At 36.8% G+C, this 12,500-nt stretch overlaps 1 protein-coding gene across 1 annotated transcript in view; it reads left to right on the forward strand.

Annotated features, from left to right (window-relative positions):
* The window catches only part of LOC106874648 (transforming growth factor beta receptor type 3), a 42,929-nt gene that overhangs the window by 28,064 nt on the left and 2,365 nt on the right, over positions 1-12,500 (forward strand). Inside the window, exons 9-13 of the mRNA XM_052965809.2 lie at positions 3,639-3,765; positions 4,013-4,091; positions 8,238-8,415; positions 9,787-9,907; positions 11,464-11,616. Of these exons, the coding sequence (XP_052821769.2) occupies positions 3,639-3,765; positions 4,013-4,091; positions 8,238-8,415; positions 9,787-9,907; positions 11,464-11,616 (658 nt within the window). The remainder of the gene's footprint in view (positions 1-3,638; positions 3,766-4,012; positions 4,092-8,237; positions 8,416-9,786; positions 9,908-11,463; positions 11,617-12,500) is intronic.

Raw genomic sequence — 12,500 nt, forward strand, 5'->3', positions numbered from 1 at the left:
TGATCCCAATGATGCATAATTAAAATTAAAAGAAAACAACCCACCCCCATTATTGAATAAACCCCAATGCACAAAAACAACATTATTCTTATCCCCCCACCATGTCCACAAAAGAAAGGACCCAGTACACTGTACAGTGGTTGGCGTTAGGAAGGGCATCTAGTCATTGAAGCCATGCCAAAACAGACAGCTGGAGCCTGATGCAGCTCCCAGCCTTACCAGCTCCTGTCAGACCATCCAACCCATGCCAGCATGGAAAAATGGATGTTAAATGATGATTCTACTCTAATCACAAGACTCGTAATTTTGGGGGAGGGGGCCAGTTGATTAGATTGACCCCAGTACATAACTAGTACTTAATTTATTGACCCTGAAAGGATGAAAGGCAAAGTTGACCTCAGCGGAATTTGAACTTGGAATGTAAAACATAGACGGAATACCACTAAGCATTTCGCCCACTGTGCTAACGTTTCTTATTTCTTTATTGTCCACAAGGGGCTAAACATAGAGGGGACAAACAAGGACAGACAAAGGGATTAAGTCGATTACATCGACCGTAGTGCGTAACTGGGACTTAATTTATCGACCCCGAATGGATGAAAGGCAAAGTCAACCTAGGCGGAATTTGAACTCAGAACGTTACGTTCTGAGTTCAAATTCATTTCGTCTGCCGTTACGGCAGACGAAATGCCGCTAAGCATTTCGCTCAGCGTGCTAACATTGCTGCCTTAATGATATGTAATATTCACAAAAACAAAGCAAAAACAACCTTAAAAATGGTCAAACAAGTAAAAGAGATTAGTTAAAGTTGGCTTCATGTATTTCTTTCTATATAATTTAATTGCATCTGACAAAGGTTAAGGAAGACCTACCAACCACACTTTATTAGGGTCCTTTATCCATCTTGTTGAAAACCAAAACTTATTTTATTTCCAAATAGGTCTCATGTATTTAATTTTAACAACCTCAATACTTAACTGATACTTACTTTATTGACCCTTCCACTCTAGAAGGATTAAAGATTAATTTGACCTCAACAAACATCTAGCTCAGAATATTAACTCTTTCGTTACTATATTTCTGACCAAAATACACCCCTCATGAGTTTCAATTAAATTCTAAAATAATCATGAATTTAGACTAGTCTCATTAAACACCTGTAACTTTTTTATTTATCAACATATTTATGTGATATTTGGAACATAATTAAAGAAAGGGTTCTTAATCAATTCTATTGCATAATTTTTGTCCCTAAGTTCTCCACGTACTTGGGGGGGGGTACTGCTAGTGTCTCTCACATGTAAATATTGGTTCAGCTTCACGAATCGTAATACTGGAAATATATTCATCGCCAAAAGGTTCCTGATCGCTCCAGTAATTTGTTATTCTGGGTAACTGTCTAATACCCATAATAATATTTATGGCAAAAAATGCCTGTATTTCATCTACAGTTGCAAGAAACCACAAGCTATCTTTTTTTTTCCGGTTTGTTTACATTCTGCGTAACGGTTTGTTTCCGCAGTAATCATTTCAAACAAGCATGAAAAAGAAGTCTAAGGGTTTCGCTTCCTGAGAAAGACTATGGGTAGACCCTGTTTCCTCAGAAAAATTGTTAATAAAAATATTTAAAAAATCTTTTTCTGGTGTAAAATCATCCTCGTTGTCGCCGTCGCTGCTTTCAGTTTCGGATACAGAAATATCCGATTCATTATCGTTCACCATGTGCTTTTGTAGCTCATTCATTCTTTTCTTCGATATCTCCATATCTTCTGTTGAAAAATCTTCAAATTCGGAATCACTGCTTGATAGCATGAAACTCCTCTCCATCTTCAAAGTTGAAAAAAATTAACGCCGCAAAAAATGTGGAAAAAAATCTTCCAAAATTCACCAAGTTCAAATATCATGCCAAACAATGTCGGAGACAATAACTCAACTGTTTGCAAAGTGAAATCAGGTGTTTTAACGAATGTACTAACGAAATTTGGGTTCAAATATACATTTAAATAACAATGGGTACCCTCGGCCGGCTACGGCCGGGTTAGTCTTATGAACCAAAAAATTTTTCGGCCGGCTACGGCCGGGTTAGTAACGAAAGGGGTAAGGAACTCATCCAGAAGTAGTTTGTTTCTTTTTTCTCCTTTTATCTGACTTGTTTCTGTCATTTGACTGTGGCCTTGCTGGGGCACTACCTTGAGGAGTTTTAGTTGAACAAATCGACTCAGGACCTTTGTTTTGTTTTTTTAAGCCTGGTACTTATTCTGTTGGTCATTTTTTCCGGACTGCTAAGTTAGTAGGACGTAAACACACCAACACCAGTTGTCAAGCATTGGTTAAGTGGTGGTAGGAAACAAACAAAGACACACATACATACATATATATATATATATATATATATATATATATATATATATGTATATATATATATATACACTATTTTGAGCGTGACCGTTGCCAGCACCGCCTGACTGGCCTTCGTGCCGGTGGCACGTAAAGGCACCCACTACACTCTCTGAGTGGTTGGCGTTAGGAAGGGCATCCAGCTGTAGAAACTCTGCCAAATCAGATTGGAGCCTGGTGCAGCCATCTGGTTCGCCAGTCCTCAGTCAAATCATCCAACCCATGCTAGCATGGAAAGCAGACGTTAAACGATGATGATGATGATGATGTGTGTGTGTGTGTGTGTATGACAGGCTTCTTACAGTTTCCATCTACCTTATCCACTCATAAGACTTTGGTCGATCTGAGGCTGTGTGTATATGTATATGTGTGTGTGTGTGTGTTTGAGTTTGTCCTCTAACCACTACTTGACAGCAGGTGTTGGTTTGTTTCCATTCATGTGATTTAGCATTTTGACAAAAGAGACCAATAGGATAGATACCAGCAGACTTTAAAGAAAAAAAAAACCCTTTAAGGTGGTGCCCCAGCATGGCCACACTCCCAATGACTGAAACAAGTAAAAGCTTTATCTGCACATGACATAACACAGGTCCCACTTTACGATTGGATAAGAAATCGTTAGGAATATAAAATAAAAACAAAAATTTTAATTAACATTTTGGATGAAGCCCTCCATCTTTATTTGGTTATTCTGTCATGGACAACTCGCCTAAAAAAAATCTTGCTTCCCATTGCATTTCAACAAGCATCTCAACAAGTTGCTCAGACATTAGTGATTGAAGAAAAGAATTCAAAGATATGACTACTACTACTACTACTACTACTACTACTACTACAAATACTACTACTACTACTACTACTACTGCTACTGCTGTTGTCGCTACAAACACTACTACTACTACTACCGCCCCGCAACCCCCACTAGTACCACCTCCACTGCCATCACCACCACTACTACTACTACCAGCATGACTGCTACCCTCTTACTACTACTACTACCGCCGCTGCCACTAGTACCACCGCCACTGCCACCACCACTACTACTACTAACAGCACGACTGCTACTCCTCTTACTACTACTACTACTGCTACTACTACTACTACCACCACCACCACCTCCGCCACTAGTACAACCTCCACTGCCACCATCACTACTACTACTACTACTACTACTACTACTACTACTACTACCACTACCACTACTACTACCACTACTACATTTTTTTTTCTTTCCATTTCAGATAACTCCCAACTTGAAATATAATCTTGATTTCTATGATGATCCTTTGTACAGTAACCTTTATGATAGCTCACCTTTCTATACGACCAAAGAGAAGTACATTTACGTTAAAGCAAGGGTTTCTGGAGGTATGTTGCACCTATATATATATTCTTTTCTACTCTTGGCACAAAGCCCGAGATTTTGGGGGTCGGGGTCAGTTGATTAGTACCAGTATGCAAGTGGTACTTAATTGGAGCCTGGTGCAGCCTTCTGGCTTGCCAGCCCTCAGTCAAAACATCCAACCCATGCCAGCATAGAAAGCAGATGTTAAATGACGATGTATACACATACAAACACGCGTTATATATTTGATTTCTCTTTTATATTTACCAGATTCACATTATGGAGTGCAAGTATTGAATTGTGCCTTGACGGAATATGGAAGAAGTATACAACCATTGCTGGACAAGGGGTGAGTGAGAACATCTTTCTTATGTTTGGATTTAATCAAAACATCAATAAAGTGGAGGAGTACTTGCGGTCGGTTCTTAATTGCAGCAAAATGGATGTTCTGTTCACATACATATTTCTGGGTCCTGACTTCAAATCCATTAGTTGTGTTTGTAGATAAAGACTCTTTACTCTACATTGATCCATTTAACCATTCTTAGGCTGGAACCTATCCGGTCGCCTTCATATGCATTGCTATTCGATTGATCCAGAATTTTTTCTGTTTACAAGCTGTGCATGATTCCTGTAGTGTATTAGAGCCAATTATGTACAAGGCATCTACTGAAAGGTAGATCCGCTTTTGTTTTATTGTGTAATCAGAAAAGAGAAGGAACTGGTACTCCTGGCCCTTTTTAAAAATTTTCTTGAGGGGCTTCCTAGACAGGTGAAAGGAACCATAACTAATTGATAGCTATGGTAGGACGCAACACAGGAAGGTTTTGAGTTATCCCCAGACCATAGCTTTATTCAGAACAGTTACTGTCTATCAAACAGGCTTCCATACATATCTGTTTACCCAACTTCACTCACAAGTTTGGTTTATTTTTAAACTTGTGAAAGAAAGCAAGAAAGAAGCCATGAACCATAGGTTACCCTCAGACTCGAAACCTGATGTGAATACTTGCAAAAGTTGACTTAAATCATCATGATACTCAAGATCCAGCTGGTGCTGTGTAAAACCAGGCAGTTGATTAACCCTTTCGATACCAACCTGGCTGAAACCGGCTCTGGCTCTGTAGTCTTGTTTTCAAAAGTTCTGAATCTTCCACCAAACCTTAGTCACAATTTACGTTCCTGACACTAGCTTAATGATAACTAAGTTATTTTACTAAATTCTTTGTTATATTTAAAATTAATATATTATATTTAAAATTAATTTATATTTGAAATTAATTTATATTTGAAATTAATCACATTTAATTAATTATATTTAAAATTAATTGAAAGAAACACAGAGCATCTCAAAATAAATATGGTAGTGAAAGGGTTAAGTCTACCACCCACGAACCTAACAGATACATTACAATCAATGTGCTTACATGCAGTTTCCACTGACCGAGTTTCATTTACAAGACTTATGTTGACTTGGGGATTTCGGTAGAAGATATTTGGCAGAGGTGTTGCATAGTGGAATCAAAATTGGAGCCATGTGATTGTAAAGCAAACTCACAAGTGGCTATGACTTAGGCAGCAGGTCCCATTCTTTTATTAATTGTTTTAGGTATGTCTGTAGTTGAAAGTCCACCAAAAGACCTAGTCTTTGTTGTTATGTGGTGGCTTGTGTGCCTCAGTGACTCAGAGAACTATGCCAACAAAGTGGAAGTTCCTTGTATGGCCTTCCTTATTGGGCAGGGCAAAGGATGAAGCTAGATTAATATGGACCACTTCTTCCCAGAGGTATAAATGGGTTTGAGTTGGGCCAACACCCCTACCTAGCAAAGAAAACAAAACATAGTTACAGAAGCAGCAATGACAGTTCAAAAAAAACTGACAAAAGACAGCAGAAAGTCTAAAGTCAAGAACAGTGAAAAAAGTTGACAATGACCTATGCTCCACAGGGAATGAAGGACTTAACCAAAAGTTGCAAGCAAACAGACACTATCTCAGCCCTCCTCTTTCTTGACCCAATGGAACATTAAGAATGTGACAATTGGCGAGAGCAAGGACTGCACCATCACAAGGATGGTAATTATTTTTCAGATGAGCAAGTTGGAGCAATGTGAAATGAATGCCATACTTAAGGACTCAATACATGATCTGTCCAGAAGTTGGTATCATAACTACACAATCATGAGATCACCACCTAGTCTTTGAGAAAGACTACATACAACTCAGCACTGTAGGGAGCTGGGTTTTTGCCCTACAACACATAGCATTGTTAGCCTACTGGGTTTGTCTCTCGTCATAGACTAGAGAGATACTGGCAACAATAGCAGCAGCAGTAGTAGTAGTAGTAGTAGTAGTAGTAGTAGTGGTTCTGGTATCATTGTTCTGTGTGTGATATAACTAATTAGAGTAGGTTGACAGTTCTTACCAGTGTTTCAGTGGTGCACAATCAATCAATTTAATCAGTTTGGGTTGTCATTAGCTTCTATTGCTTCACATGATCTATGGACAGGAAATGAAATGTGATAATTATGGAAATGTCACAGTGATTATTTGAATAACTAATTACATGACTGTGCAAGTGTGTTTGTATGTGCGCTATATACATATACATGTACGTGCAGATGTATTACACACACATATATATATACATATAAAAATGTGTGTGTGACATCATCATCCTTCCATGCTGGCATATGTGTGTGTGTGTGTGTGTGTGTATGCACACGCATACAGGATTTAAATATGAGTTACTACATGTTTCATGCCATTGATAATCCAATGGTCAGATGAGCTTGTATAATGTAATGTGTATGGCAGTGGGATTGATTTATATATACATGCACACACTCCAATACATGCATGTGTGTGTGTGTATATATATATATATATATATATATATAGACATAATATATATGTGCACATGCACACACATATATATATATATATATATATATATATATATATATACATGCATAATATATATATATATATATGTATATATATATATATATATATATATATATATACATATGTCCAAATGCAATACGCAGTAAAAGATGACAAATTAGGAGGAATGAGTTTCACTAATAAGATATTAACTTGATACTTTAATGGAAAGAGAAAGTGACTTAACATTTCAGATTTTAGTCCTTCGTCAGAAGTGAAGTAAGACAAAAAGAAGTGTAGAGAAAATGAGAAAGAAAAATTATCAACAAGAGATAGAAATAAAAATTGTGTGGAGTTAGAAATCAAGTGGTGATGAAAATAGGAGAAAAAGATGAAAGAAGAAATAAAAACACGCATGCATGCACGCACACGTATATATATAAATACGTAGCTTTGCACATCGAGTGCAGTGTCTTTAGTTTGTATCTGCAACCTCAATAGAAGTTTGCTTTCCAACCAAACGGTTCCATCTACAGTTTTATGTTACATCTTGGGCAAGTGTCTTCTACTTTAGCCCTGGGCTGAACGAAGCCTTGTGAGTTGATTTGTTCAGTGGAAACTAAAAGAAGCTTGTCATTATATGTATATGTATGTTTGTAAAAATTTAGATTCAGGTGGATATGGTACTTAAGTTGAGGTACCAGAATTTAGTACGGTATTATCGATATGATTTCAAAGTAAGGTGATTAAAATCAAAATAAGCAACAAGGATATCCAGAGGTAATGCAGTGCGATCTATGTCTTTGTGCAGCTGAGGATTGCTCTGGATTTTGAATTGATGTAATGATTACATTGTTCAATTAAATGGAGTTGCATGAAACGATCATACTGCATTACCTCTGGATATCCTTGTTGCTTATTTTGATTATATATATTCCTGTATTTCAGATCTGTATGTAGATGTTTGTGTGAAGTATGTGTACGAGAGTTGAAAATTGTGAAATATATTTTTTGCAGAGTAATTATATAGCAAAACAGAAGGATGGAAGCGGTTTTTGGTATCATCTCTTACCATCACACATGTTTCATTTGCTGACATGGGAGCTACAAATTTGTACACGTAGTTGAAGAATGTAAGACAGAGAATCAAATAATATTATTTGATTCTCTGTCAGAAGAATTTCTAATTTGGTAACTCCTATTAGCAAATGAAACATGTACAATGGTGAATAAATTTTTCTAATTACCTGTTTATACACACACACACACACACACACACACACACACACACATATGTATATGATGATGATGATATATATATATTTGTGTGTGTGGGGGGGTGTCTAGCTGTCTCCTTGACTATATATATATATATATATCTATATTTGTGTGTGTGTGTGTGTCTAGCTGTCTCCTTGACTTGACATCGCATGATAGTTGTAAATGAGTTTCAATGTCATAGAAGCAGTGTCCTTCATTTCCAGTCTGGTGTGAAAACATGTCTGGCCATAAAGAATCTGCCTAAACAAATTTTATGTGACCCCTGCAAGCATGGAAATATAGATGCCAAACATTGATGACAACGATACTGAACTTTTCTTATTTTTTATAGGTGTCCTTCCCTTCATAGTGGACTCAAGTGGCAACTGAATAGTCAATTAGGTACTGAGTATTTCAGTTTTCGGGTGAACCCACATGTTGCTGAAGGCACTGAACATCACCTGAGTTGTACAGTAATTGCATGTGCCAAAGATATCACTCTGGAAACTGGGACATGGAAAACTCGTCAGGTAATTAATTCCTTATTATTGCAAAACAGTATCATCATATCCAGAATCTTCCTATTCCAATCATACCTGAATATAGAATAAAGTTAGTTCCATCTGTTTCTATGTTTGCTTGATTGATTTAGTGATTGCTTTGTCTAAGAAAACTAATGAGGTTTGAAATTTACTATAGCTGTTTTGATAGCATTTTTTATTGATGCATACATAGATTACATCATAGCATAAATCTGCCATCCTCAGGTAAAATACTAAACATTTATAAACGGGCAATGTAAAACCTAGACGATGATCTGTTCACCAACTAACATGATGAGTAAGTGATCTTTTAAAACAGTTGAATTTTACAGAGAAAATGAAGAGGATAATTGTAGGAGCAAAGAGCTCAAAATAATCCAATTTTTCAAGCTGTAATCGTAAGTAATTTTTAGTCCTGACCTGTTGTGAAGACGAGCAGGAAGCAGGCAGGCCATCCAAACCATATCTAGAAAGATCAGAAAGATAAAACTTCAGAATGACCTAAAGCTGTTGTGTCCATTTCACACAAAACAAATGCACGCACACACACACACAAGTACAAACACGCACACACACACATTCATTCATTTACAATTTTACATAAGTATACACTACACTAACTCTGCTACGTGTGCACGCACAATTAGTGTGACATGTGGATTCAGAGAATCTTGTTGTTCTTGCAGAAAGCTCCACTTGTAGATTCTGCTAACAGTCCACATAGTAATCAATTACAAAGAAGTGTAATATAGAAATTAATACTACATGATGAAGGTTGTGAAACAGCTGTAACCCTATGGAAGTTATGTGGCCTCACTTTTATGGTATTGTAAATGTGTGTGTGTGTGTATGAATGGGTGCTAAAAAGTTCCTGGCTTTAAGGTGTGTGTATGAATGGGTGCTAAAAAGTTCCTGGCTTTAAGGGTATCACAAAAGGCCTGAGTGGAAGCCCAAATTTCTGAATTCTTTTACAGGGTTTAGGAAAATTGAAGGACTGCTGCAATAGGGGTGAATTTCAAAGAAGATTATGTTGAGTAAAATCATAATTAGTTGATCCTCCTGTATTTTTTTTGGCCGGAAGTAAAGAACCTTTCAGCACCCCTCATAATATATATGTATGCCTATATCATATATATATGTGTGTATGTGTGTGTGTGTGTGTGTGTGTGTAAATATGTTCAATGAAAAGCAGATAATATAATATTACTTACAGTGTTCTGCATATCTTGTCTGATTTTTATGTTTTAAATTAACATCAAAACCGTTTCTGTATTAATTATTGAGAAACGAAAAAAAGAAAAGTATTGTTGCATTTAATTATATATATATATATATATATTTCTGTTTTTTTTATTTCAGTGCATTGCTCCAAAAGAATTTTGCTCTGCTTATGAGGAGCATAATAGCTTTGTTGGGGTGCAGTTAGTGAAAGTTATAAGCGAGGGATCTTTCATTGTTCACTCAGGAAAATCTTTATCACGTAAGCAACAGACTTTCTTCAGATGCCTCAATCCTTTCTTAGAATATTTTTTTGTTGAAATACATTTCATTTCAAATAAAATTTGAAATAATGAAGAATTTAGTTAAAACATTATGTATGTAATTAAGCTCATTTCTGGAACATAAATTAACAGGAAAGTTTCATCGGAGGTTTTAATTTATGTTATTTTGAAGCAGGAAGTTTGTATCATAGAACCAAGGGTAGTCCCAGATAGATTGGTGCCAAAAGGGTTACTATATTTCATAAGCCATATATGAGTGGTTTATATTGCTGTTGATGACATGTGGTTGAGGCGCAATGGCCTAGTGGTTAGGGCAGCGGACTTGCGGTCACAGGATCGCGGTTTCGATTCCCAGACCTGGCGTTGTGAGTATTTATTGAGTGAAAACACCTAAAGCTCCACGAGGCTCCGGCAGGGGATGGTGGCGAACCCTGCTGTACTCTTCCACCACAACTTTCTCTCACTCTTACTTCCTGTTTCTGTTGTGCCTGTAATTCAAAGGGTCAGCCTTGTCACACTCTGTGTCACGCTGAATCTCCCCGAGAACTACATTAAGGGTACACGTGTCTGTGGAGTGGTCAGCCACTTGCACGTTAATTTCACGAGTAGGTTGTTCCGTTGATCGGATCAACTGGAACCCTCGACGTTGTAAGCGACGGAGTGCCAACAACAACGATGACGTGTGATTTTCATTGATGTTCCAGATATGACTATCTTATCTTTTTTAACTGAGACTTAGCATATCCAGGATAAGACCTTGTGGTGAACCAGTAAAATTTTGAACAGATTACTTTACTGTGTTCTTTCCTGCTTTTTATTTATTCATTTATTTTTTTGCTTTAACAGAATTAAAATTTTGCCCAGATCTGCTTTGCTTTTCATTCTTTTGATGCTGATCAATTAAGGATCAGTACAGGGCAACATATTTTATCCAGTGCTCTGATAGTTCTGCCAATCAACTGCAATAGCCATTCATGACATTTGCAGGCCCTCCTGGACTGATCATTATAGTCCGAATTAATGCCTGGTGTTAGCAAGTTAAAATATAGATTCAAAAGAGGAGCAGGCATTTGGTCCAAATGTCTGTAACAGTAAAATCTGTTTAAAAGAACCTAAAAACCAGTGGCAGTTGTAAACTAGATGGTATATTAGGCCTGCCACCTGTGATTAGAGTTGCTGCAAATTGTTAGTCTTACCTGCCATGCTAGATAGGTCTATGAGTCAGGGTAAAATTTACCATCTATGGTTTTTCCATAGTATCAAATGTGTCAACAAGCATCCAATGAGAAGAGAATTAGACCTACATGCTTAAAATCGAATGAGAAGTGAATTAGACCTACATGCTTAAAATCGAATGAGAAGTGAATTAGACCTACATGCTTAAAATCGAATGAGAAGTGAATTAGGCCTACATGCTTAAAATCTACACAAGGCATAAGAGTTAGAAGCATTTACACTTCCTTTTCTTTTATTAAATTTTTTTTTTCTTTTTATTCAATCAAATCTCACCTAATAATATAACTCTTGTTTGCAGGCAATAAAAATAACAGACTTCCAAGTAAAACCAGTATTAAACAGGTCACTGTACAAGGCCTGGAATCAGGCACAGTAATTGGAATAGCTTTTTCAGCATTTATCATTGGTGTGCTTCTTACTGCCACTTTGTGGTTCATACAGGTATATACAGGTGAGTGAACAGAACTTATCCATTCTTTTGTCATACAGGATAGCATTTTAAATATTGTTGATCTGTGAAATCTGTGAATATTCAAATGACTTCTAGAATATGCCAAATTACTGATATTGTGCATCATCATCGTTTAACGTCTGCTTTCCATGCTAGCATGGGTTGGACGATTTGACTGAGGACTGGCGGACCAGATGGCTACTCCAGGCTCCAAACTGATTTGACAGAGTACATTTGTACAATACTGTACCTTTGTACAATATTGTACAATACTGCTGTATGTTGTCAATACCATATTTGCAAGAAAGTGTTTTGTGCTCATGCAAATGGCATAATGACAATGTTTCATTGTCTACACTGCAATTTCAATGATAGAATGAGATCTATGGAACATCTGAAGTCATGTAATAATTTTTCTAGCTAAGAATAGGGCAAATTTTATATCAAAATCACTTCTGCATGAACGTTTTCTCATGGAAAATGTATAAAATTTATTACACAAATCATTACTATATATAAGCATTGTTTTCATGCACAGTTTTTATCTCTTGTCTTAAGCTGGATAAGCCTTCTTAAGGCAATATTTCATAGCTGGATGCCCCTCCTGGTGCTTATTGTTTGTTTATTTCATGTCCTTGTATGTTGAGCTGTATGCAAAGACAAACACACAATTAAAGGCATACACATACATATATACACATATATGCTAGATGTCCATACAGTTTCTCTCTAATCAAGTTACACGTGTAAGGTACTGGTCAAACTGAGTCTCTAGTAGAAGACACATACCCAAGGTGCCAAGCTGTATTTTGGACCTGAAGCCACATGGTTTGCAAAATGGACTTAACAGCCATGCTTTACTATGGTCTTCTTAAATCATTCGT

The sequence above is a fragment of the Octopus bimaculoides genome, chromosome 1, assembly GCF_046866305.1.
Source record: "Octopus bimaculoides isolate indiv1 chromosome 1, ASM4686630v1, whole genome shotgun sequence".
NCBI lineage: Eukaryota > Metazoa > Mollusca > Cephalopoda > Octopoda > Octopodidae > Octopus > Octopus bimaculoides.